We start from the raw sequence: 24094 nt of genomic DNA, 5'->3' as shown, positions 1-24094 counted from the left end.
GCCATAATCCAGGCAGGGAGCAGCGCTCTGACCCTTGGGGACAGGACGCTGTCACCCCAGCATAGAGCAGGGCTGACCCACAGCAGTGCAGATGCTGTCAGCTGGCATGGAGCAGGGCTGACCCCTGGGGACACGGAGCAGCAGCAGGAGGTGGCCATGTGTGCCCAGGCCACCTCGAGGACAGATCAGAGCCAGCCTGGGTGGGATAACGGCAGTTTATTTCTGAGCTGGGTATACAGAGGAGTGGTGAAGGCAGGTTGTGGTGACTGCTGGAGGGAGGGTGGGAGACGTGTCCTGGCAATGGGGGGCTGTGCTCCAGGGAGGGCAGCCTGCAGTGTGGAGGCAATACAGGGAACAGGGATGGGTTGGCTTCAACAGCGTGTCCTAGGGAAAGGGAAGGGGTGACAGGGACTCCCTGAACAGGAATATGCCAGAGACCCAGCAGCCCAAATGGAACCTCTTTTCCAGTGCTGGTCTCACTGGCCCCAAGGTGTGGGGACACCGACATTCTCAGACTCACCTCCTGTACCAACACCTCCTTCTAACCCTCTGCAACTTCTACTATTTCCTTCAACACCCATGGTTCCCCATCCCTCCCCACCTGCCCTGGCTGTAACAGGACCCATCAGTTCCTGTGCATGCCTCCATCCCACTGGAGTGGGGACAGGGATGTGGGGAACTTGGGTATGGGGACAGTGACAGGTACCAGATGGGGCTGTCCCTCTTGGTCTGGGCAGGGCAGGAGAGCACCTGTAAACAGTCCTCTTAACATGGCAATAAATAACTTTGGCTCTTTTTGGTCTCCAGGGAAAGAAGGATTTGGGAGAATTTCTTTAAGAAGGGGTCAAAAGTTTAAAAAATAAAAAAAAGCAGTGAAGAACTGGGGGGGGGGGTGGGGCTAGAATTAAAAATTAACTTTTCCTCTCCAAAATCTGGTTTCAGTTGACACCAGCCAAACCTGGAGGCTGGAAGAGGCTGGGAGACAGAGCCTGATCATGGCATCCAACCGATGCTGCCCACTGGGTGCAGCAGATGTGCCACCCCAGGGAAGCAAGCTGCAGTGACACCCCGGGACAACACCAGGGAGCTGGGGACAGGGGCTCACAGGGGACCACCAATCCCATCCCATCCTGGCTGTGCGGGACGGGGCTGGCTGGCAGGCAGGAACTGCCGAGGGAGGGGCCGTGGCGGGGGGCGGCTCCCCCACTCTGCCTGCTCCTGCCTGCTGACCAGGCAGTCCTGCCCCGAAAGGTTAGCGTGGTAAAAATAGAGCGGGGCCGTGGGATGGCGGGGGGGCAGGAGGCACCTGACCCCTCTGGCACCCAGAGGGGCCGCGGCAGCTCCGAAGGGACGCTGTTTTTTGGGGACCTCAGCCCCGGGCGTTGGTGTGTTCCCGGTGTGGGGTCAGCGGGTGGCATCGCCCGGGCTGACGGGCCGAGGGAGAGGGTGGTGTGGCGGGGCTGGCTTGTCTAGGAGGTGCAGGGGGCCCCTGAGGGCAGACCCCCCGTCTTCAGCCGCAGGCTGCTGGTCCAGCCCCGGGGACAGAGGTTGAAGCTGTGGATTCCCGGGCTCTTGGTCCCCGAGTCTTCGGAGTCCAGGGAGACATCCGAGTCCGTCGGGGACCGGGAGGTGCAACGCTTGGCTGGGGACCGCCCACCCACCACGGGGGATGGCAGGGGGCTCTTGGGGATAGGGGACAGCCTGGGGACGGGGCAGGAGGACGCGCTGGATGGCAGCAGGGGCCGGCGACCCTCTGCCCAGGCGGCTCGGGGCATCCCGGGGGAGGCAGAGAACTGGGGGCTGCCCGCCCGGGGCGATCGCAGGGGGCTTTTGTGGGTGGGCGAGGGGCTGCCGAGGCTCCCCAGCACGCTGCTGGCAGCCTGCAGTGCGGGCGCTCTGGGCCCCAGCCGGGGGGACTGGGGCAGGCTGGGGGGGCCGGCGGAGATGGGGGTGAAGGGCCGGGAGCTCTCCAGCCCCACGGCTTTGGGAGAGGAGCTCTTCCTGCGGGCAGCGTTGATGATGTTCCTGGCGAGCCGCGCTTGCATCTGCCGGCTGGCCCGGGGGTCCGCGTCCTGCCGCAGCGGGGACAGGGACCTCTCGCTCCACGGAGGGGACGTGGGGGGTCCCTCATCCAGCTCGGGCACCGAGGCCGGGCTGGCCCAGCCGTCCAGGCTGCCCGGGCGCCGCGCCAGCCGGGGCGTCCAGGTGGGCGATGCAGGGAGGGACGATCGCCTGTCCTGGAGAGGGACAGAGAGCGGGTTAGTGACCCCCACGCGGGGGGACGAAGGGACAGAGCAAGGGTACAATGGCAGGAGGGTGCCAGGGTAAGATTCATGCTGCCGCAGCCCCACATGGAGCTGGGGATGTCTCCCCGTGCATTGCATCCCTGCAAGGTTTCCCCAGAACGCATTTGACTCTGCACCCTCTCACTCTCCAAGGAGATCAGGGCAGGCTGAGCCTGCCATTAATTATCCTTGCCCAGAATATGTTCCAGGACCTCTCACTACCTGTAACTTCCTAAAGTTTCCCCCTGGGGGATGCTCGGAGACCCCCTTGCCCCGCCCCAGGATCCATCACCCGTCACTGCTCCCCAGACAGCAGGAAAGAGAAGAGCCAGGTGTGACAGCGCAGAGAGTGTATTCAGAAAGAGGGGAAAAAAGAAAAACGCAGAAGAAATAAAGCACAGTCAAAAGGCAATTTGGCACCATGTGGAGACTGGTGAGAGGGTATGGGCAGAGGCACAGCTGGACCACGAGTCTTGGGCTGAACATCACCCAGCAGCCTCGCCCTCGGCACCCTTCTCATCCCAGCACATCCCTTGCTTCCAGCCGTGTGCCCACCCAGCTCCAGCACTAAGCCCAGGCAGGGACAGGGACCCTGCTGTGTCCCTGGGCCCAGCAGCACAGCACTCTGCTGTTCCCCGAGGGATGCAGTTCTTTCTCCACAGTGAGGAAGCAAACGAGGACAGATCCTGAAGGAGCAACAGAAGAGCCAGGAGCAGGCACAGTGAGGCAGAAAGGCAGTGTGTCCCTTCCAGGTTTGCTTTGGTAGGAGGCTGAGAAGAGCCGCAGGACAGAGGGGATGTGGAGGAGCAGGCAGAGCTCTGAGAGCTGGAAAGGCAGGAGGAGAGGAAAGTATGATGCTCCATAGTTTCCATGCAAGAGAAGAGCAAAAGCACCATCAGTCCTGTGGGACAGGCAGACTCCTCATGACTCTTTGGGATCCTGCAGGTTCTATGCCCAGTTCCTGCTGCCTCCCTGGGACTCCTCAGCTCCTGTTGCACCGGGGGCTCAGCAGTGCCTGTCACCCACTGTCCCAGTGCTGCAGCCTCACAACCACTTCTTTTTTCTATTTTCATCTCTTTCCCCCCCATTTTTTGTGGTTGGCTTGGCTTTTGGTACTCCCATGAGCAGTTAGGGAGGACTCAGCCTATCACCCCTGTGTTTTTCTCTCTGCTGCCACTACTTGTAGTAAAAAGAAGGTTTCCACACCTGCGGCTCAATGCCGGCATTCCTGGTGGAGTAGGAGGGACGGGGTGCCTGGAATCCCGCCTTAGCCCGGGGTGGCAGCAGGCGGCACGGGGAGGCCAGCAGCACCTCCGCTGGGGCTCCAGGACTGGCACGGCTCTCCTGAGTCAGGGGCAGAGCCCCAGCAGGGCTGGGGAAGGGGCTGGCGGTGGTCTGGCCGACGCTGGGCACCACAGGGGGATGCCAAACCGGGGAAGGAGGCAACGGAGAGGTTGGGCAGGAGGCTTGCTGGGGGTAGGGGTAGGAGTCAGGAAGAGAGGGTCTGGGTGGAGGCATCTCCTGGGGCATGGACCTTGCCGGCCCCTTGGATGGGGAGAGGATGAAGAGAGAAGACTGGAGCTGGTAAGGCTGGTGCTTGGAGATCTCCAGCTCCTTCTGGGACACCTCATTCTCCATTAGGTTGCTGCCATACAGAGATGCAGGAGGAGTTTTGGAGGGCCTGGAAGGACTCTTGGAGGGGCGTCTGGAGACCATGGGTGACAGGTAAGCATTGTTGTCGTACTTCCAGGAGGGAGGCAGGGACATGGTGGGCGATGGGGACCGCAGCAGCTCTGGCTGGGAGGGAGCCTCGATGATGAACTTCTCCATCCTGGACTGCCGGCGGGCAAAGAGCTCAGCCCCCTTCCCTCTCGCTTCACTGAGGATGTGGCTGGGCTGTGGCTTCTTCTTGGGCTGGATGGTGGGAGACTTGAGGCAGGAGGACCATGCTGGAGCATCCTCAGCTGGCGGGAGGTGCTGCACAGCCCTGGCTGCGCTGTTGGGGACAAAGTTTGCAGCTTCAGCCCCGAGGGCGAAGGGTTCCTCCTCGGCGCTGGGCTCCCCCTGCTCCTTCTGCTTCTTCCTGCTGTCTGCACTCTGAACCAGGTCCAGCAGGGCAGGGTTGGGGCCCAGCTTCGGCTTCTCCACAAAGGTGAACATGGACTTTCTGCTGGCTCTCCGGGCAGCTGATTCTTCCAGGATCCCTGTTTTGGGCAAGGGGTTTGGTCCGCTCACCTCGCAGCCCAGGAGGGGACCTGGCAGCATCTTCTGCTGCTGGGTGGGGTACAGGGCCGAGTAGGCAGGGGGAGAGCGGACACGGGTGAGGGGTGGGGGGCTGCTGAGGGTCTCTGCGTAGGTGGGCGGCGGGGGCAGCTCGGGGGCAGGGGGCTCCTCAGCCGGCTGGGCACTGGAGGGCGACGCCTGGGTGCCGAAGGGTCTGGCCGTCCGGTTCTTCACAGGCTTGGGCTTGGCCAGCGTGAGATGGACCTCGTAGTACTGCCGGCCCTGTGCCCCGTTCTGCTGCTGCCCGGCTGGGGATGCCATCCCTGTGGCTGTCCCCGCTGGTGCACTGGGCACCTCGTTAGGGACATCACCGGGCACCTCACTGGGCACCTTGACATTTTTCCCCTCCTCGGGGCTCTCTGGCAGGACAAGAGCCACTGTGTTCGGCCCCACAGGGGCTCCTGAATCCCCGAGCCCCTCCACCCCTCTCTCCATCCTGCTGGCTGCCTGCTCCTGCACGCCATTGGTGGCAGCCGATGCCATGTTCTCCTTCAGGTAAACGCTGAGTGGGACCTGCTGGGCTTCATCAGGCAGCTCCTGGCACGGGGAGGAGTTCGCCAGCATCCCTTCTCCTGGGTTGCCAGGCTGGTCGGGCTCCGGCTTCATCCCCTGCCCCTGGCCCTCCTCCATGGCCGCTCGCCGAGGCTGGGGCGCAGGGCTCAGCGGCAGCCCCCCGCCATGCCCGGCCCCCGTGAGGCCATCAACGCGCTGCCGCCGGCGGTGGAAGAGCAGGACGCCCTTGGAGCTGGGGCCGGGCGCCGTGGTGAGCTGAGCCGCGATCCTCTGGCTCCGCGCCTTCGCCTCCTTCAGCTCCTTCTCCGAGAGGCTGGCGCTGCGGGAGAGACCTGGGCAGAGGGGAGAGGGGGGTTAGGGAGCTCAGTGGGAAGGTGGGGTCTCAATCCTCCCTGCCCAGGACTGGCAGCCCTTTCTCCTGGTGTCCCCCGGCATCCCAACACCTTCCCTGGCAGCTGGGGGAAGGCAGGAGACCTGCACCGGGGCTGAGGTACACCGCGGGGGTAGCACAGTCTGGGGCCAATGGGGAGCCAGCGCAGCCCCCACCGAGATACTGGGACAGATGGGAAAGCCCAGGGGACACCTAGGGACACTCAGGACCTTTCCGCCCTCCCGCCCCGTATTTCGGCTGGGTTCTGCACACACACCGCGCCGACCATATGGGAAAGGAATTTCTCCCAGCAGATCTGCGGTTGCAGCTCACATGGCTTTGGCCCCCGGCTCAAAGAGGCAGTGGCAGGGAAGAGGCCAGCGTGTGTCCCCCAGCCCCGAACCCCGGCATGCTCAGCCCCGAGAGGGCAGGACATAAACCCGGGGACAGCGGGGAGATGCCAACCCACCCCGGCTTCACAGCAAGACCAGAGGGCAACCCTGGTGGGGGATTCCTGTATGGAGCAACACGAGATGGCAGCAGCCGACAGAAGCTGTGCAGATCCTGCCCGGCTGGACACAGACACGGACACAGCGAGGAGCCACCCTCACGCCTCGGGACTCAACACAAGTGCTAAAAGCGACGTGCTAAAAGCCTGGCGTGAGCCCCGCGGCAAGCAGCCGAGTGCCGCTGGGCTTCTCCTGAGCCGGACAAAGGTCAGGGCACCAGCCCTTCCCTAAGAGCGAAAGGATGTGGAGCTGCCGGGAATACATTTTCTCAGGGTGAGCAATTTCCTATGAGCTTGCCCCCACCGAAAGCACCCGTGGGAAGGGCACTGTCCCCCACCCTGCCGAGGCCACTGCTGGGCACAGACACCAGCGCCGACCATCAGCGTCACCCTCTCCAAAGGCACTGCTGCGATGGCTCTGATGGGTGTCTCTGCTCTGGCCCCAGCAGGGAGGTGGGTGGCCAAGACCGCCCGCTCCCAGCCCTGCTCCTCTTTCCTTCCCATCCCTTCCCGTCTTCCCTTCCTTCATGTGTTCCTCATTTTCTTGCCTTCTGTGCTGCTTGGGAGTCTTCCAGGGTATTTTCAGCAGTGGCTCAGCCTACCAGCGAGGGAAGGGATGGATGACTAAGCCAAATCCTTCCAGCAAGCCCACGGTAAGCAGGAGGGCTGCTGGAAGCTGGGCAACTCCTCTTCCTCACCCTTCATCCCTCCAGCCTCCCTCAGCACCCAGCAGGTCCCTGAACACCTCAGCGGTGTGCAGGATGCCCTGGATGAAGTCTTCAGGCTGCCCGACGGCAGGGTTTTGTCTGGGCAGGGGGCAGAGATGCCAGTGGAAACTCTCCTGGAGACGAGGAGCCCGTCGGCAGCGGCGACGCCGGCGGCCAGTCCCCCCTCCCGGTTCTCGCCCAGCATTGTTTAACGCCCCATTTCTATTTGCTTTGGCGGCGGCACAGAGCGGGGCCGCTGCTTCCTCCGGCCGGGCTGGCTGGAGGGCGGCCAGCACCGCAGCTCCCGCTCCGCGGGGTCACCCTCGCCGCCTTTATCTCCGAAACGGAGGAGAAACACGGCCAAGGAGCCGTTGAGAAACAAGCCACAGGCTCCAGATGTCTGCGGGTTTCGTGCTCCGAGAGGAGCATCCCCGCTTCCTCGGCGGCCGGGGCTGCCTAAGAAGCCGAGCTCTCGGCGGAGCCATTTCGCAGCCTCTTGCTCTTGCTACTGCCTTTTAACAGCAAACGAGGGGCCCTGGGGGATCTCCTCCGTGCTGGAGGGATGACTCAGCTCTTGGCCAGCCCGTTCCTGCTTGGACTAGCCGCCAGATACGCTCCCACGTAGCCGGGACCGACGCTGGGATTTGTCCACCAGGATTTTGCCCCTTGGATGTCTCCATCCTTGCTGCCTCCACATGGCATCACTCCGGGCCACGGTGTGCTGCAGGGTGGAGTTCCCCACCTGAAATCCCCTACCTGGAATCCATTCCCGTCCATACCTATCCTATCCACTCTTCCAGCAGCCTCTCTGCCCCTGCCCACCCAGCACCCACCATTCCTGGGCTAGTCCACCCAAGTCCACTGGAAATGAATCCCTCAGGATACTACTCAGGATGCTGAGGGTAAGAATCGCTCTTCACATCCAATATTTATCACACGAATGAAGAGCACTGAAGCCTCCGGCAGTCCAGAGGAAATTACTCCAGCTTGAGCCACAGGATGAGGTTATTCATCCCAGTGCAAGAACCTTTACCCATCCGCCATGGTGTCGGGAGGGATTCTGCCACCTGGGGCAGTTTCTGCACCACTCACTCCCCTCCTAGCCACAGGGAACATTCCTTCATCCTTCCCTGCCATCTCCTGCCAGCTGGCAGCTCTGGGTGGGCTCTGGCTGGGTCTTTTCTTCAGCCCCAGGCAGGCAGGAGGGAGCTGAATGCACTGAGAATGTCCAGGTGCTGGGGAGGAGGAGGAGAAGGGGTGTGGGGCCAAAGGCAGCCAAAGCAGTGCAGGGAGGAGTTAAAACTGTGTGTCCAAGGGCACCAGGGGCTGGTGCAGCACTGGGAAGTGCTTTCCACCCATAACCCTGAGCCCAGTCCAAAATCAAAAGGATGATGGCTCCTTCCTTCCTTCCTTCCTTCCTTCCTTCCTTCCTTCCTTCCTTCCTTCCTTCCTTCCTTCCTTCCTTCCTTCCTTCCTTCCTTCCTTCCTTCCTTCCTTCCTTCCTCCTTCCTTCCTTCCTTCCTTCCTTCCTTCCTTCCTTCCTTCCTTCCTTCCTTCCTTCCTTCCTTCCTTCCTTCCTTCCTTCCTTCCTTCCTTCCCACACCATACACTGGCTTGTCATGACACTGTCCCTCAGGAAGGAAACATTTCCCTTCTTCAAATGTCTCATCTTCTTCCAAGACAATGAGCCCCACCAGCCCTCTCCACTTTGGGTCCCCTGTGGTCCAGGGATGCTGGAGAAGGAGATGCTCCCTGTGCATCCTGTGCCCCATGGAACTTCCAGAGTCCTGGCACACACAAGCAGCTCCAAGTGCTATTCTAGTTTAATACACTTCAACTCTGGCCACAGGAGCCTACAGATCTCTATCTATATATTTATATAGGCACTTGCTCTGCAGGTTTTCCGTTGCTCCAGGGGTGACTTCCTGAATATCCCCCAAGTGCAGAGCTTAACAGCTTCTTACCAAGCTGTCAGTCATCCTTCCCACGGCACATAGAGTGCTCTCTCCTCCAGAGCAAGGATGATGAAGGTGATGAAAGGCATTTTTGTTGCTGTCACTTCCTGGACAGATAGGGAAAAAGAATTCCTTCCAGCTCAGCTTTCCTTGCAAAGGATGGATTCCCCTGAAGGCTGCTACATCAGGATGTCTGAAGACCAACCAGCAAAGGATGGAATCATCATCTGACCCCATATGAAGGTGAAGGATGTATCAAACATGGCTTGTGACCCACTCTGACCTAAGATGGACTCCAAGAGTTGGAATGGGATGAAGATCTGGCCTTAAATTGCAGTTTTGCTGAACTGACACATTCAGTGAAAGTTGATGGTCTCAACATGGCTGGGATGTCACAGAAAGGAAAGCAGTGACTTGGAAGCTGTGCCTGGTGAGAAGTCCTGGTGCACAGAAGCCAAGAGGTACCCACGTCCCAATGGGACCCACAGGATGCAACAGGTCATGGGGAATCTTGGAGTCAGAGCTGACAGGTGACTCCAAAGTCTTCCGTTTGGGCTGAGAGCTCCAAGCCTGGATGCTCAACAGTCCCAGTGCTGTAGCCCACCTTGGCCATGCTCAGTGTGTCCCACCAGACTACCCCCAGCAGAGCACCCACCATCCATAACCAGCAGGCAATTCTCCCCCTTTCCAAACATTCCTTGGGCTTCTGTGGGTCAACCCAAATGGTGCCTCTTGCTGGCAAAATCTCACTGGCAAAACCAAGAGTGAAACCAAGACAAACTCCATCTCCAGAGGGATACACTCTGTACCACTTGACACAAACCCCAATGCACATCCACAGCCAGGCAATGCTGAGGAGAGGAGATCCAGAGTTTTCACCCAAACATTGAGGACTTTGGACACTGAGGAAATGTAAGCAGGTTTTTTGGCAGGGCAGCCATCTGGCCCCTTGCCCCAGCTACAGCTGTGCAGGATTTTTTGCAATGCCTACCAACTCACACACATTTAAGTCTGTGAACACATTTCCCTCCAGCTCCCAGTGATCCCAAATAATCTGCTGCTAGAAAAACACGGAGGGTAGAACAGACATGCAGCTGAGCTAGCTAGAAATGGATATGATTCAAACATATGGATAAAAAGATGGCAATTTTCTACCTCATTCCCAGCTTCCAACCCACCTATGCCCCAGATACAAAACCTCCATGAAGTTTTTATCCATGCTGGCCCTGCAGCCCCACAAAGATCTGGCTCAAGTGGTGGGTGCTGTGGTGGGATCAGCCTTGCCTGCCTGGCAGACACTCTGTGCTGGGCCTCTCTTCATGGGTGCCTTTGCCAGTGACAAAATGTGGCACAGCGAGGGAATTCGTTGCGCTTGCAAGTTTCCCCTGTGCTCTGTTCGCAGGGGCTTTGCTGGATTTGGAGCTGTTTGCCTCCCCACGCTCCTCCCGGCTCCCAGCCATGCCCAGTGCTCAGCACCCAAATCCTGCTGAAATGGCCCCACAGTCTCCAAGCAGCAAGTCCTGGGGCAGCCAGTTCCCACACAGGGGGAGGAGAAGGGGGTGGTGTGGATTAAATTTGAAGGGGGGCTGTCTGCCTCTGCCCATCCCCACTTCCCAGGGGGATGCAGTCAGCAGCCCCAGCCCTGCATGTGTCCCCATTGGGCAAGAAGAGGCTGTTGCCACCACACAAGTGGAGGCAGCACCTTCTCCAGCTGCCTAAAATCAAGCTTTTATCTCTGGAAAAGGAGGCTGGAGCCGGGCAGACCTCCCCCAGGCTGCCCTGCCATCCATCCACCCCGAGCACAGCAGAGCCAGCCCATCCCACGGCTGGGTACCTCGGGGACTCCATCCTGCCTGGAAAGTGGGTCTCAGCCCCACTGTGCCCACTGCTGCTTGACAACCCATCCCGGGCTGTCATGTCCTGGGGACAGTCCCACCGGGCTGGTGCCCAGAGCCAGCAGCACTGGCCTGGCGAGAGAAGGTCAAACGGCTCGGAGTGTCCCTGTCGGGTGGGCACAGCGGGGAGGGCAGCAAAACGAAACGGGGCCTTTGCCTGTCCCTTGCACAATCCGTAAAGGATCCATCCTGCTGACTGCCAAGCCGAGGGACAGACCTCGTGTCCCCAGCATGGGTGGCATGGCCAGGGGAGGTCATGTCCCTGACGCAGGGGACAGGGGACATCGCTTGGGAAGACGTTCTGCGGAGCTGGGAGGTGCGAGCCTGCCGAGCCCCGGGGAAGACCCCCACGTCCCCCCATGTGTCCTCGCTGTGCCTCCCACGCCCCACATCGGACACCCAGGTGCCGGCAGAGTGACCCGACACCTGCCCCGCTCATTCCTGGAGACAAACCCCGCTCAGCCCCGGCTGTGTGCGCCCCATCGCCCACCAGCGCACCCACGGGGGTTCTGGGCATGCACCCCGCGCCCCCCATTAAACCCCCTGTGCCCCCCGGACCCCTCTGCACCCCCTGCGCGCTGCCATCCCCCGGACAGCCCCAGATCCCAACGCTCCCTCTGCGTGCCACACAACCTCCCCCGTCACTTCTGCACTGGCACCCCCCGCCCGGCGCCCCCCGCTCCCTGCCCCCCCTGCCCCTCCAGCCCGACCGTACCCGCGGTGCCGGTGCCGGTGCCGCCTCCCCGCGCAGCCCAACTGCACCGGGGAGGAGGCGGCGGGCAGGAAAGTTGCGGCAGCTCCGCCCTCGGAGCGGGCCCGGGGGGGTGGCGGGCGGGGGCCGGGGCCGGGGGGTGGCGGGTCCCGCCGGCACTGCCCCTGCCCCTGCCCGGCCCGACAGACCGACCGGACGGGATGGGACGGGTGGGTCCCGCCCGCCGGCACTGGCAGCTGCCCCGCCGCCCCCGATGTCCCTGCTCCGCCGCTTCTCGTCCCGGCCGGGTCTGCCCTGAGCCCGCTGCGCAGTGAGGGCAGCCGGGACATCCCCTTACCCAGCCCGGGGCATCCCCTTACCCAGCTCTCCGCATCCTCTTCCCAGTCCGGGACATCCCCTAATCCCATTCTGCGGCATCCCTCTCTACCAGCCCTGCACATTTCCTTTAGCAGTCTTGAACATCCTCTTACCCCTCACGGGCACCCCCTTACCCAGCCCTTCAGCCCTTTTCTCTCCTCCCACCCACAGCACCTTACGTTTCAGACGCTGCTGGGAATGTAGAGCCTCCCCTTTCCACAGGTTTCCCCAGTGCCTAAAGTTTTGAGGCACTTGGAGGGAGGCAAAAATCCAGAGAAAAAGATCCAATGTCACTGCTCTGGGGACCTCCTGTGGAAGAGCACCGAAGCCTCTCTGCCGGGGTTGGTTTGGTCTCAATCGCAAGGAGACCACAGTCCTGGGCAAGATGATCCCTGGGGAGCCAGCATCACCTCCCTTCTCCACCACCCTGCTCCTGCTGAGGCTGCAGAGCTCCCTGGCTGCGGGTGAGACCAGCCTCACCCCCTTCCCATGCCTGTCCACACCTCAGGATGAGCTCTTGGCTTGATTTTTTGCCTTTCTAATTTCCTTTCTTCCTGCCCCTCTGTGCTTTTTTGTGCTTTCCTGGTTTTTGAGGGAGCCTGGCGCTGGTTCTGCAGCCCCCAGGGAGCGAAACCTTCCGTTTATTTGCACACCAGACAGAGAAACCAGTCCTGCCTCCTGCATCTCCCAGCCGCTGCCTCTACCCGGGGCTCCTGCGCTCCCCAGCCTGCCCCGAGAGGTGCCAACCAGCCCGGGCCGCCGTGCCGGATCTTTGAGAGCAGCCAGCCTGGCCCTGGGCTGCTGGATGGGGACCAAAGGGGCACCTGGGACCCGCCTGGGTGGCTCCACACTGCTCGAGGTGGGGCACCCGTTTGGCTCCCGGCTCCCAGGGCCAGCCCTGCACATTCTGGGTGAGGATGGATGCACCATTTTCTCCTGAAGAAGCTGGAAGGGGTGGGGATTCCTGTACCCCCAGCCAGCCAAGGAGAAGAGGAGCAAATCCCTGACACCTCCCAGGGATGCTCCTGCAAACACCCAGCTGCAAGGACAGCCCCAGCACCACTTGTGAAGGCACCTGCCCTTCCCTCCCTCATCTGTGCCGAACTAACCCTCTCTTTCCCAAACCTGCAGGCTTTCTGCAAGGTCCCAGAGCTGCTCCCAGCACTCAGGACCCTCAGTGACATCCTGCCTGGAGGCTCTGGAAAGTCTGACGGGTCCTGCAGGCAGTGGCTGGTGGTGATCTCACTTGGAGGGGGAGGAAACGGGACAGACAAACTCTTTCCAACAAACCTGTTGAGTTACTTTAAAATTCCAGGCTGGCAGCAAAAGTGCTGGATGGCTGAGAGGATTAGGAAAATGCTGAGCCTGGACAGAGTCAGGCCTGACCTTTCCCCACCGCAGATCTGCCATCCCAGAGCAGTGAGAAATGGGAAGACTATTTGGGTCCATCTGGTTTGTGTGCTGAGCCCTGAAACACGATGCTGCTGGGGCAGCTGTGAGCCAAAGGGCTTGGCTGAGCTTCCCAGCCTGTGTCCCATCCAGGAGCTGCTGGTTTGCAGGATGTCTGACTCTGCAAAAAGGCAGGGGGTGGATTCTGGACACTGAGTTCATGTCGAGCATCCCCAGCCGCTCCCACCCCATCCTGGGGGCTGCTTTGGGAAAACCAAGCTCTGAGTTGAGCAGCAGCATCCGATAACAGCATCCCATGGGGACAGGGACACACCTGCCTCGGCGCCGTGTGGCAGCTGAGATAACAGCTGGGCAGGAGCAAAATAGAAAGGAGGGTGGAAGCGGGGTTTAAAAATGGGTCTGATGCCTGTGAGAGGATGGGTTCTGTGGGACCTTCTCCCACAGGGAGGTGGGGTGATCCAGGCATGGGAGCAGCCACAGTAACCCTAGATATGCCCCTTTATTTGTGTCACTGTGGCTGAAGGGACAGTCATGGGCGGAGGGGAACAGCTGTGGCATGGGGCTGTGAAGTGAGGTGATGGCAGAGACCATTGTAGGAACCAACCAGCCAGAAATAAAGCGCTTAGTTTTTAAACCAGGGGCTGAGAGAAATGGCCCCAAGCCATGTGAGGGATGCTTGGCCATCCCCAGTCAATGGAGGAGAGGCGTCCCTGTCCCAGGCAGTGCCACAGGCACGAATCTTGATCACTCTACCTTGGGCAGGGTCCCACCAAGCCCCATGGCCAGGGTGAGGGCTGGGACATCCATCCATTCATGCCCCACTTAGGGATGGATTGAATTCCTGGAGATGGTGGGAACCAGCCTGCTGCCTTCCCACCCCCCTCCCGAGAAAAGCCACAGATTCCTCCTTATTTTTAAGGCCAGAGAGATCATCTCAAGCTAAAATAGTCTCAGCAGCTCTGCTGGGAGCCTGGGACCTCTAACCCAGGGGAAGTCCTGCCCTGGGAAGAGCTGGGTGTTCTCATCAGGAGCACAGCAGTGCCTTTCTTGGGGGGACAGTGGCCAAGGGGTTTTTCTTACCTGCTTTCCTTGGCTCAAAGGCAGGGTTGATAAGAACCCGTTGGATCTTCACCACTTTCCACTCCTGGCTGGGGCTGGCCGTGGGGCTGTCTGCTGTGGGGGGCAGCTCTGGGGCAGAGCCAGGGCACTTGGTGGGGGCTGCAGGCTCATCTGCCAAAGCCAGGCTGCTGCCATTCAATGGGGGTTGTGGTGCATCCCCATTGAGCCCCCTGGGGTCCTTCTGGCAGCTCTCACTTGATTTCCCTCCCAGCAGTCCTGTCCATGCCTCCTGCTCGCCTGGCTCGGAGACTGGAGCATCCTGGAGCTGATGGCAGCTCTGCCCACCTCTGCTCCCCCTCTCCTGCCAACAGCCACTGTCCCCCTCAGCGTCCCCCTCGGCTGTCCCACAGACACAGTGGGGCTGTGCAGCCTTGCCAGTCACAGGGCAGCTGGGCTGAGGGTGGACACAGAACTGCTGGAGCCTTGCCCTCAGCATCTTCACTGCTTTCCTTCGCTGGCACTCCACAGGCTTTCCAAACAGCTCTGCATGGCCAGGGGGATGGATCCTCTCTGTCAGCCTTCCTCAGAGCATGGGCAGCATGAGAGGGAAGGCAGCCACGTGCCAGGAACGAGCTCAGCTTTGCTACTCCTGCAGGCAGGAAGATCAGGCACGGTGCCACTGGAGCAGGCAAGTTATGGAGACCCAGATGGAGGGATGTGTCCAAGAGAGACAGGTCAGCAAGGAGGCTTTTGCAGGAATTTCTCTTTTCCAGGCAGAGTACCGGCATCGAAGGACCTGTGCAAAGGGAAGGGAGAGCATTGAGGATGCTTGTGCTTGCACTGATTTCCTATGGCTGCAGACATTGGAGCAGATCCTGGCAACCCCAGTCTTAACTCCAGATCCAGCACTGCTCCCCATGAGGAAGGACAGCCCAAGATGCAAAGCCCATTTGGAAATGCCTCAACCCCAACACTGTGCTCACCACCCCAGCACCCCCATCCATCTGTCCTCACCCTGGGGACAGTGGCCATGGCCAGAGCCTTGTGTCCAGCTCCCTTCACTTGGTCAGCCCAGTGGCTGTGGGCACCCCTGTTAGTGGTCAGTGCTGAGGCACCACTGCTCTGGAGCTGTGAGTGTTCAGGGAAGAACCCAGTCCCTGAGGATGTTGCTCAGGGTTATCAGGAACAAAAAAGGAAAATTTCCAGCATCCAGCTAACAAAACTGTGTTTAACCATTGAGTGACTCATGCAGCGTCAGGACAAGCGCAGACAGACCCACTTCCCTCCTGCCAAGCAAAAATCCTGCTGGGATGATGAACCCACGCACCAACACAGACAAGTTATCGGCTGGGAGATGGGGATGTCATCACTGCCAGGGCAGGATATGGGTTATAGCATACGGAAATTCCTGTGAGTCCTTCACAGCCACTCGCACAGCATCATCCAGCCCTGCTCACAGCAAGGCTGATCCCAGGGGAGCATCTGCTGGGTGTTGCTGCTGCTGGGAGATCCACGACACCCACAGCACATGGATCATGATGGATTTCCCAACCTAACAGCCAGCCAAGGAGGAAAAGAGGTTTCTGCTCATCCCAAACCCCTCCCTGAGTTATTGGGAGGTTTTTCGGTGAAATAAGAAAAGGCACCAGGTCAACATCGCAGGTTAAGCTCAGGCAGGAATACACTCTGCAGCTTCCTTGAGGCTCACACAGCTTCTCTGCAAAACTTTTCCTGTCCTTAGCAAGGTTATTTTGGAAAAGAAGGCAGATTAGAAAGCAGGCGCTTGGGCATTTCCCAAACACAAGGCTGCATTTTTTGGAACATGTCCAAAGGAAATCTTCTGCTCTTTCTAAAATCCTTCCTCCTGCCTCGCTCTGCTGCTATTATTCAACACAGATTTGCAAAGAGAACCTGGGGGGAAAATGTCAATGTTTCTCTCTGAAAAAGGAATTTCACCCTCCTCTTTACGTAATTTGGGGGCTCAATAGTTGCAGGAAGCCACCCACATCTTTCCTTAGAGACATGGCAAATTGTTGGAGCTGGAGGGAGCTGGCTTATCTCAAACGAATACAAAGAGAAAGCTGCCAAAAATAGCCCCAGCCCAGTCTGGGTCGGCAGAGATCCTCTCAGAGTGGATCTGCATCTCCTCAATCCCATTCCCTCACCCTATCCTGAGGGAGCAGGTTTCTTGGGCAGCACAACTCATGTCCATCCTACACCCGAGTTACCTCGACAATTTGCTGGGAGAGCTGCTCCCTCCCTGAAAACCACCTCCCAAAGCCGCCCCCTTCCATTCGGGAGTGCTTTCTGCAGATGGGCATCTCCTGGGAGTGACGCCCACAGCCCCGGTGTTCCCCAGGCAAACCCCTCGTGGTGAGACCCGAGCAGTGGTGTTCCCTGAGCACACACTGGTGTTCCCTGAGCACTCACTGCTGGGACAGGGCCACCCACAGCAGCAAAATACTGAGTCAGGCGCCTGGCTGTGTCCGGCACGGCAGCAGGAGAGCAGCCACCTTCCCCCTGGGACACAGCAGCAAAGGAGGGGAATATTTACAAGTAACATGGATTTCTAGCAAAAGCTGCTGGGCTGATCCTGTCTGTCAGAATACCAGCCAGGTAGGATGGATATATATGCCTCAGGTGCATCGTTGCACTGGCAAAGAAAAGTAGCAACACCAGCCATAGCCACAAAACCAGGCTGAGATAGCCCCCAACTGCTAACAAAGGCTGAAAAAGGGATGAGGGTCATTTCAGGGACCATTTCAGGGGTGCAGCATCAAAGGATGCACAAATGGGGCACCAGTGCTCAACTCACAGTCCCAACAAGCTCACCATGCCCATCTGAGAGGCTCCTCATGCTTCCTGATGGCAGCAAGTCCCTATGAGAAGCTGCAAAATGGTGCTGGGAAGGGAATAATAACAACAACAACAATAAAAAAAATCTTTCAATTCACAAAGTGCTGAAATCTGGCAGCAAGGAGACCTTTTGCTCAACTTCTCTTCCTGCCCACTCACTGGCGAGTGATGCACAGCCCCCCCACCTGCCTTTCTCACACCCTGTCACCCTCCCCCCCCAGCTATTGAAAAAAAGGAAAACTAAAGTTAACTTTCCACGTCCCACACAAATATTTTTGGCAGGCGTTGCTGGCATTCAGGCTGCTGAGCCCGGGGGAGATGGGGTCTGCAGAAAGTCTTCATCTCCATCTGCTCCCGGCTGGGGGTCTGCAGTGCCTGGGCTGGTCTGTCCCAGACACAGAGCAGGGGCAGGAGGTGGCACAGCTCTAAAAAGATGGGAGGCACCTCCAGGACAGTCCTGGGGACCGTGAGTGGCCTGACCACGGGAGTGTCACGAAGTGGGGGGGAGCAGATTCACACCCAAACTTTGGCTCTGTCCCCACTTTCCTGTGTTGTTTTCAGCCACATCCCTGCCCCACGCTGGGTTTTCATCACCACGAAACAAGCCGGGAAGGGGTGCGAAAGCTGTCCCCAGCACAGCAGGGGCTCTCGGGTTTCCCCGGGTCAGGCAGCGGGTCGCTGTCACTCAGGCACGATTCTGCTGCCCAGACTTGCAGTCCCCAGCTCCAGTCACAAGATCGACCCTGTCCCTTTCCAAAATAGCCCAGCCGCAATGCATACATCTGGGGAGCTTTACACCTCCCCTGTGCCAGCAGCTGAATGTCCCCTCGGGGGAGCTGGGCACCTTCCTTCCCCACGTGGCACCTTCTTCCCGTGGCACTTTCCCTCAGTGGCACCACAGGCAAGGAGACCGGGTGGCTGCATCCCCCAAGGGCAACCCCACATCGCTGCGGATCCCGTGTCCCTGTAAGGGAGCTCTGTCCTCCCAGCTGATACCGGAGACACCTCGGGTGTCGCTGTCACCAGCAGCATTTGGCTGCCCTGTGCGCAGACACTCTCCGCTGTGCTGCAACCCAATATCCCTCCCAGCTCCCTGGATACCTGGCCGGGATGGCTGAGCTGTGTGCTGGGAGAAGGCAGAGCTGAGCTGCCTGTGGGGTGATCCCTCTGCACAAGGACCCCACTGCGAAACCCCAAAGCCCTGCACGGCTGGGGCCACTGTGGTGTCACCTGTGCCACCCCAATATCGTCCCACAGGACAGCAAAGCTGCTTACAGCTGGAAGGGGATGGCCACAGGAGGGGCACGGCTGGGCAGGGCAGGATGGATCGAGGAAAGCCTTCTCTGCCGGGGTCCAGAGCCCAGGAAAGGGGTGCAAGGAAAGAGGGATGGGATGGGATTGCTTCCCTTGGTGTGACGAGGGGTCCCTGCTCCCTGTGGAGTGCGGACAGGGATGGCTACATTCTGGCTCCTGCAGGCGAGGCCAGGGCTGGCAGGCACAGCAGCCGGCATCGTGCTGGGGAAAACAAAAGCCTTTTGCAGCACTGATTTACTACCTTGACGGAAACCGGGATGGAAAAAACAACATTCCTGAACGCCTGTCCCCGTGCAACCCCTGCGGTCCCCAGCACCCCAGCCTGCCTGGGGGGACACGGGCTGCTGGTCCCGGCAGGTGGGTGTCCTGTGCCCTCATTCCCTGCCCACAGCTGGTGGGGAGAGGCAGCAGGAGGAATGCTGGGGATGGGCACGGGGGCTGCGGGGCACCAGAGGAGTTGTCGTGACTAAGCAGTGAGCGAAGCAAGGGAGGAGGAGGACAGTGGCATCCCGGCCAGCTGGACCATGTCCCCTCCCTCTCCACCCCGTGCTGGAAGGAAGGGCTGGATGTGGGCTGATTGTCTCCCTCGGCACTGCTGCACAGCTCCTCACGCCAGCTCTGGGCTTGTCCCTCCAGGGTGAGGGAGCAGTGGAATTCTCCCTGGGAACAGAGGCTCCCAGGCACTGAGGAGGGCTGGGGAGCAGAATGGGGAGCTGAGGAAGAGGATGATGGCCCCTTGGAGGTCAGCATAGTGCAGGCTGCGCTGGACTCGGGGTGAAATCTGTTTTGTACCCCAGCACAGCCAGCCCAGCCCAGCCCCGCCCCAGAGGGTGTTTGCCCCACTCCACCACCCCACTCCTGTGAGGGTTTTGGTCAGGTTTTGGTGCTCAGCACACCCACTCCCCTCCTCCCACTGCTCAGCCCAGCTCCCAGCCCCAGTCTGGGGGGCTCCAGGAAACTCTGACACTCCACAGGTATTTGCATCTATCAAACATCCGTCTGTGCACTCCAGCCAAGTGACACTGATCCTGCTCTGCCCTCCTGGCTGCGTTCAGAGGTGAATCTGCCCCTTCCTGTCATCCCTGAGGGGCCCAACTGACCTGGGGGTCCCAACCTGACAATTTTGAGAGCTGCCCATGCCCTGACTGCACCACAGCCCCATGCAGCACAGGTTCCAGCCTGTCCTGCCCTTTGCTCAGCTCGAACCCTGACCCCAGCTCCAGCTGCTGCATTCCAGGGAATGAGGACAACCCCAGCCCGGCTCTCAGAGCTGCCTCAAGCCCTTCTCAGTGCAGTTGTGGGGAGCAAAGTAGCAGGTTTGCCATGTCCCACCAGCTCAGCCCAATACAAGCCCCAGGTGCCAGCAGGGGGTGGCTGTCCCCAGGGACCTCTAGTCACTGCAGCTTTTGGGACAAAGGGTGGTCAGCTGGAGCCTCAGCAGATCACTGCAGGAAGCCAGGGATGAAACTGCAGCTCAGTCTTTTCAAAAGCTCAAATAAAATGTAAAAACAGGGAGGTCCAAGAGACAAGATGACGTGAAAGACCAAGCTCTGGGCAGTGTGGCACAGCTGTCCCCAGGACTGGCACTGCCATGACTGCAAAGTGAGCTGGATTGGCAAGCTGGGTTCTGGCAGCTTTTGGCTCCACACATCCTTGTCTGCCAGGGGCAGCTCACCTTCATCCCCAATCCTGCAGGAACATCCTGGCTGTGCAGCCACTGGCTCTCTGGCACAGCAGCTCCCACACCCAAATTCCCCCTCAGAGCTGCAGCAGCAGCTGCCAGAGGGAGAGGAGGGAGGGCGGGCTGGCACAGTGGCGCCTTCACGCATTTCCCAAGCAATACCAGTGCACATTTCCTGGGGGAGGGATGAAGGAACTCTCACTAAACAAAACCCTACTCCTGGAGGTGAGCACTGTGGGGATGGGGTCACCCCTGGATGTCAGATGCCTGTTGGTGGTGGTGCCAAAAACCTGCTTGGGTGGGGAGGACAGGGCAGCCTCTGCAGTGGGGTTGGGGTTCACCCTGCAGTGGGGTTGGGGTTAACCCCGCAGTGGGGTTGGGGCTCATCCCACAGCCATGAGATGAGTGGGATGAACTTTCTTGCAGTGGAATTAGGGCTCATCCTGCAGCCACACTGGCCTCAGGGAGCTCAGCCTCAGCAGACATAGAGCACAAGACAGCAACTAAGCAGAAAACCCCACAGGGGCTCGAAAATCCAGTTTAAACAACCTCTGGGCATTCAGGGCTGCCTGAGCTGGGATGAATGACAGCCAGAGCATCTCAGCCCCCAGGGCCAAACCAGGCTGAAAAACTTCCCAGGTAATCCTGGGGACTGGAACAGCCACTGCTGAATTTCACAGCCATGTTTGATGTTACAAACCTGCCCAGGTCCTCATGAACAGGCAAACTAGGGACCATGGCCCGGGGCTGCCAGGATCAGGACACATGACCTGTCAGTGCAGAGATCCAAGGTCAATGGCAGACCTGACAGCTCAGCCAAGGTTTGCTGAGCCTAGCAGCTCTGTCCTCCCCACTGTGATTCCCCCACCATCACCTCCAGGCATCCCTGAAGCCCTAAAGCTCCCTGAAGAACACATCCATGCTGCTTAGAGACAGGGAGCAGCTCCCTGCTGGCTCTCAAACCTGCTGCCCTGGCCAGTGTCTTGGTGCCCAGCTCTGATCCCAGGGAGGCAGGATGGGATCTGAGAGTAAAGATGGATGCACACAGCCTGGGAGCTGCCAGGACCTGGATAAAAGACATTTTAGCAGCACAGTGACTGATTGCACACAAGCACAGGGCTTGGCCCCTCTGAGCCCCACGGGCAGCGCTTGGGTCTGTCCATGGGAAACAAAGAGCATCCCGGGGAAGGGAGTGTTTTCTTTCCAGACCAGGAAAGCAGCCAAACCCCAGCACATGCCCATTCCCAGGCCTTGGCCCCAGCAACACAGCAGGCTGGTGGCCTTGGGACATGAGGTCCTTTCCCATCTAGCTCACCCAAGGCTGAGAGTCCAGCCAGTGCAGGCGAGGCAGGAGAGCAGCCTTGCTGTCTGGCAGGGCTCCGGGGGTCCCTGAGGCCAGGGCACAGCCATTGCTGCTCAGAGGGGTCCCCAGGCATTTTGGGATGGGGCTGTGTGTGTGTGTGCTCAGCAGTCTGGCTCTCCTTCTGGCAAAACCGCTTGTGCAGTAGGAATAAACACGCCGAGGACACATCCAAGCCAGTGCAAACAGCCCCTGACCGAGCTGCTCTCTCCCAACCCTCTGTTTTTCTTTCTCTGCTTTTCCTCTCCTCTCTTAACCCCTTCAGGAGCCCGAGGGATCTGTGTCGGCAGCCCTGGGAGCTGCTGGAGCCAAACCCCGTGAATCCTTGGGAGTCTGACCACAAGGAAGGGTTGGGACACATGAGGTTCCAGGGTCCCCCCGGGGCACAGGGCTGGTTTTGCTGCCCTCAGTCCCCTGGCTGTCGTTCCTCTCCCTCTTCTTCCCCCACCTCGTTTCTCCCCTCCACAGCTCATCCTTTTCCCAGCAGCTCCAGAGGGTCCTGGGGGAAAGGCTTTTCCCCACTCCAGCCCCCAGCTCACCCAGCCAAGCTGGATGCTGGCAGGGCACCTCATCCTGGGCAGGACAGAGGAGTCAGGAGACATCCCATCGTGAGGAAAGCACTCCGGGAAGCCCATCTCCACCCTCTGCCCTGCCGGGAGCCCCCTCCATCCCGGAGGTTGCCGTGTTCATCTCCTGTGACACCACTCTGCCCCCAAGGCCACCGAGAGCCAAGCCCAGCCAGCATCCCTCTGGAATGGCCACGGAGCCCAGGGCACCTCTGGTGAGCCCAGGGATGCTCACACTCGCCACGCTCACCTCTTTCCCTTTTCTCCCGTGGGGAAGTGAAGCTGGCTGCTTTCCATGCGCTCCAGCGGAGCCCGGGGGAGGTCACGTCCCGCTGTCCCCGCTGTGCCCGGGGTCCCGGCCGGAGCTGGGGCAGCAGCGCCAGGGTCTCCTCGCCTGCTCTGCTCCAGCCGCGCGCGCAGGGCAGGGTGAACGGGGGGGAGAGGGGAGGGAGGAGGGGAGGGGGGAAATGAAACTTTAATAGCACAGAGCCCCTTTTGTTTCCCAGCATATGGGATATTTCATACATGCTGAAGGCATTAACCACCTATATTCTTCAAGCGCTGGCGGCGGCTGGGAGCACAGCCTGGCGCTCAGCTCGGGGCACACTGTCTGTCCTGGGGGGCTGCAGGAGGCACCGAGCAGCCCCTCTGCCCTGGCACCCCTTCCTGGAAGCGGGGAGACCCTAAATTACAGCCTGGAAAACTGCTCTGCTTCACCCAGGATCAGCCTCTGCATGCTTTTGTATCCCCAAAAGAGTAGCCAAGCCCCCAGACTCGAGGCCAGGAAAGGGATGCCTGTTTTTTGGATATACTGTGAAGTGGGGGAAACTGACCCCACCATCTTCGGGGGTCTGAGACCCCAAACATGCCTGGGGTCAGAGCCCAAAGGTCCCATGGAGCTGTGACTAACCGTGGCAGAGAGCAGCTGAGGAGGGCTGGCGGCTTGTCCCCTCCCTGCCTGCATCCCAAAGACACAAGAGCATCCCTGGGGCAGCAAGCAGGCTAGGTGCTGAGAGGGAAAGGCTGGAAGATATCCACATGGGGTATCCTCATGCTCTTCCCTCATTTTCTCCCCTCTGTCTCCCTTTGTGGCACCTGAGGACAGACCATGGTGCCTGTAAAATGGGTGACACCATCTTTGCAAGCAGGGAAGGGACATCTGCAGGTCCTGTGCACAGACAGTGGCTGCCACTGCCCCCTGCAGCTCCCACCAGCCACCTCAGTCTGGGCTGGGGACATCTGGGGTCATTGGCACTGCTTTCCTCCCTTATTCCCATACAAGAGATGTTGGCTTCAACCTTCCAGGCAGGAGAGGACATCCACTGGTGGCAAAACTCCAAGTATGGTTTGAGATGGAGGAGCCTCCTGTGTGCTCTATTTTCACCAGATTGGGTGGATTCCTCAGCACTGGGGCTCTTCATTGGTGCCCACCCCCTGACTGGCACCCATTAGGGCTCCCAAAGTGGGTTCCCCTTCACCATCCCTCATAGTTTTGGCCAGCCAGGGGAAGGAAGGCACGAGCCCACTCATCCAGGGTAAAGGGACATGTTGTCCGAGCCACAGCTCCACTTGTCCCTGAGCCCCCAGCCCTGCACTACACAGGATGCCCAGTAAATCCTTACTTTGTCCAGTGTTTATCCAGTCACACTCTAATTTGAAATAAAAAACTCAGCCAGTAAAAGGCCTTTATAGCTCTTCAGAGCTCATAAACCGGCAGTGCTGGCGGACGGGGGCCAGATGATTGGGGGCCGCTCGGAAAATTTATTACAGATTTTGGTAACTTAAACATTACAGCTCTGTGAGCCCCGGGACTGGATTGCTGAGCAGCTCCCAGAGGCAGGGATGGAACAAGGGATGCTTTATTGGGGAAGGGAAGGGGGGGTTGACAGGTCTCACCCAGACCCACAGTTAACATCCACCCAGATTTAGACTGGCTCGTTTTTAGGGCAAGGCTCTGCATAGACTGAATCGATCCTCCTGCCAGGAGGGAAAGTGTGTCCAGGATCCTATCCTCATGTCCAGGGCTGCTGGACACAAGGCTGCATCACCCTGGGATGAAGATAGCCCTCAGGAGCATCCCAGGGAGATGAATGGGACTGTGCCAGCACCTCCCTGTGCCAAATCCCCTGGCTCAGTGGGCGACCTTGCACCAAGCCCTGCCGTGGGGCAGGAAGAGCAGGGACGGGCTGGCCAAGCTTGTCGTGGGAGTCTGTAGAATTGGGAGAGAATGAGAGGAAGCGGCCGGGGTGGGGAGCGTGTGAGG

The 24094-nt window shown here is 59.6% G+C and overlaps 1 protein-coding gene across 2 annotated transcripts; it reads right to left on the bottom strand.

Moving 5' to 3' along the window:
• Positions 1-201: 201 nt before the first annotated feature.
• On the bottom strand, positions 202-22205 carry SYNPO (synaptopodin). 2 transcript variants are annotated; one of them, XM_085073733.1, is made up of 4 exons: positions 22076-22205; positions 14076-14850; positions 3492-5413; positions 202-2237 (listed from the first exon to the last, which is right to left on the bottom strand). In XM_085073733.1, exons 2-4 carry the CDS (start codon positions 14548-14550, stop codon positions 1470-1472), a joined length of 3165 nt encoding a protein of 1054 aa, XP_084929859.1. In that variant the 5' UTR covers positions 14551-14850; positions 22076-22205; the 3' UTR covers positions 202-1469. The 2 variants fall into 2 exon arrangements, with proteins under 2 accessions (XP_084929859.1, XP_084929860.1); XM_085073734.1 differs by lacking the exons at positions 14076-14850; positions 22076-22205 and adding an exon at positions 11588-11725.
• Between the last annotated feature and the right edge of the window lie 1889 nt (positions 22206-24094).

The sequence above is a fragment of the Lichenostomus cassidix genome, chromosome 13 (assembly GCF_008360975.1).
Source record: "Lichenostomus cassidix isolate B80296 chromosome 13, HeHo_3.0, whole genome shotgun sequence".
In the NCBI taxonomy this organism is placed as follows: Eukaryota; Metazoa; Chordata; class Aves; order Passeriformes; family Meliphagidae; genus Lichenostomus; species Lichenostomus cassidix.
The sequence above is the reverse complement of the archived record's forward strand: the minus strand, read 5'-3'. Positions and strand labels throughout refer to the sequence as shown.

Bases quoted from the DNA above. Each gene is read 5' to 3' on its own strand.
- SYNPO (XM_085073733.1), bottom strand. From the start codon at position 14,550: ATGCTGAGGGCAAGGCTCCAGCAGTTCTGTGTCCACCCTCAGCCCAGC. The intron at 5,414-14,075 runs GTAAGAAAAACC...CCCTCTGCCCAG, and splicing joins CTTTGAGCCAAGGAAAGCAG to GTCTCTCCCGCAGCGCCAGC. The intron at 2,238-3,491 runs GTGTGGAAACCT...GTCCCTCTCCAG, and splicing joins ATGCCGGCATTGAGCCGCAG to GACAGGCGATCGTCCCTCCC.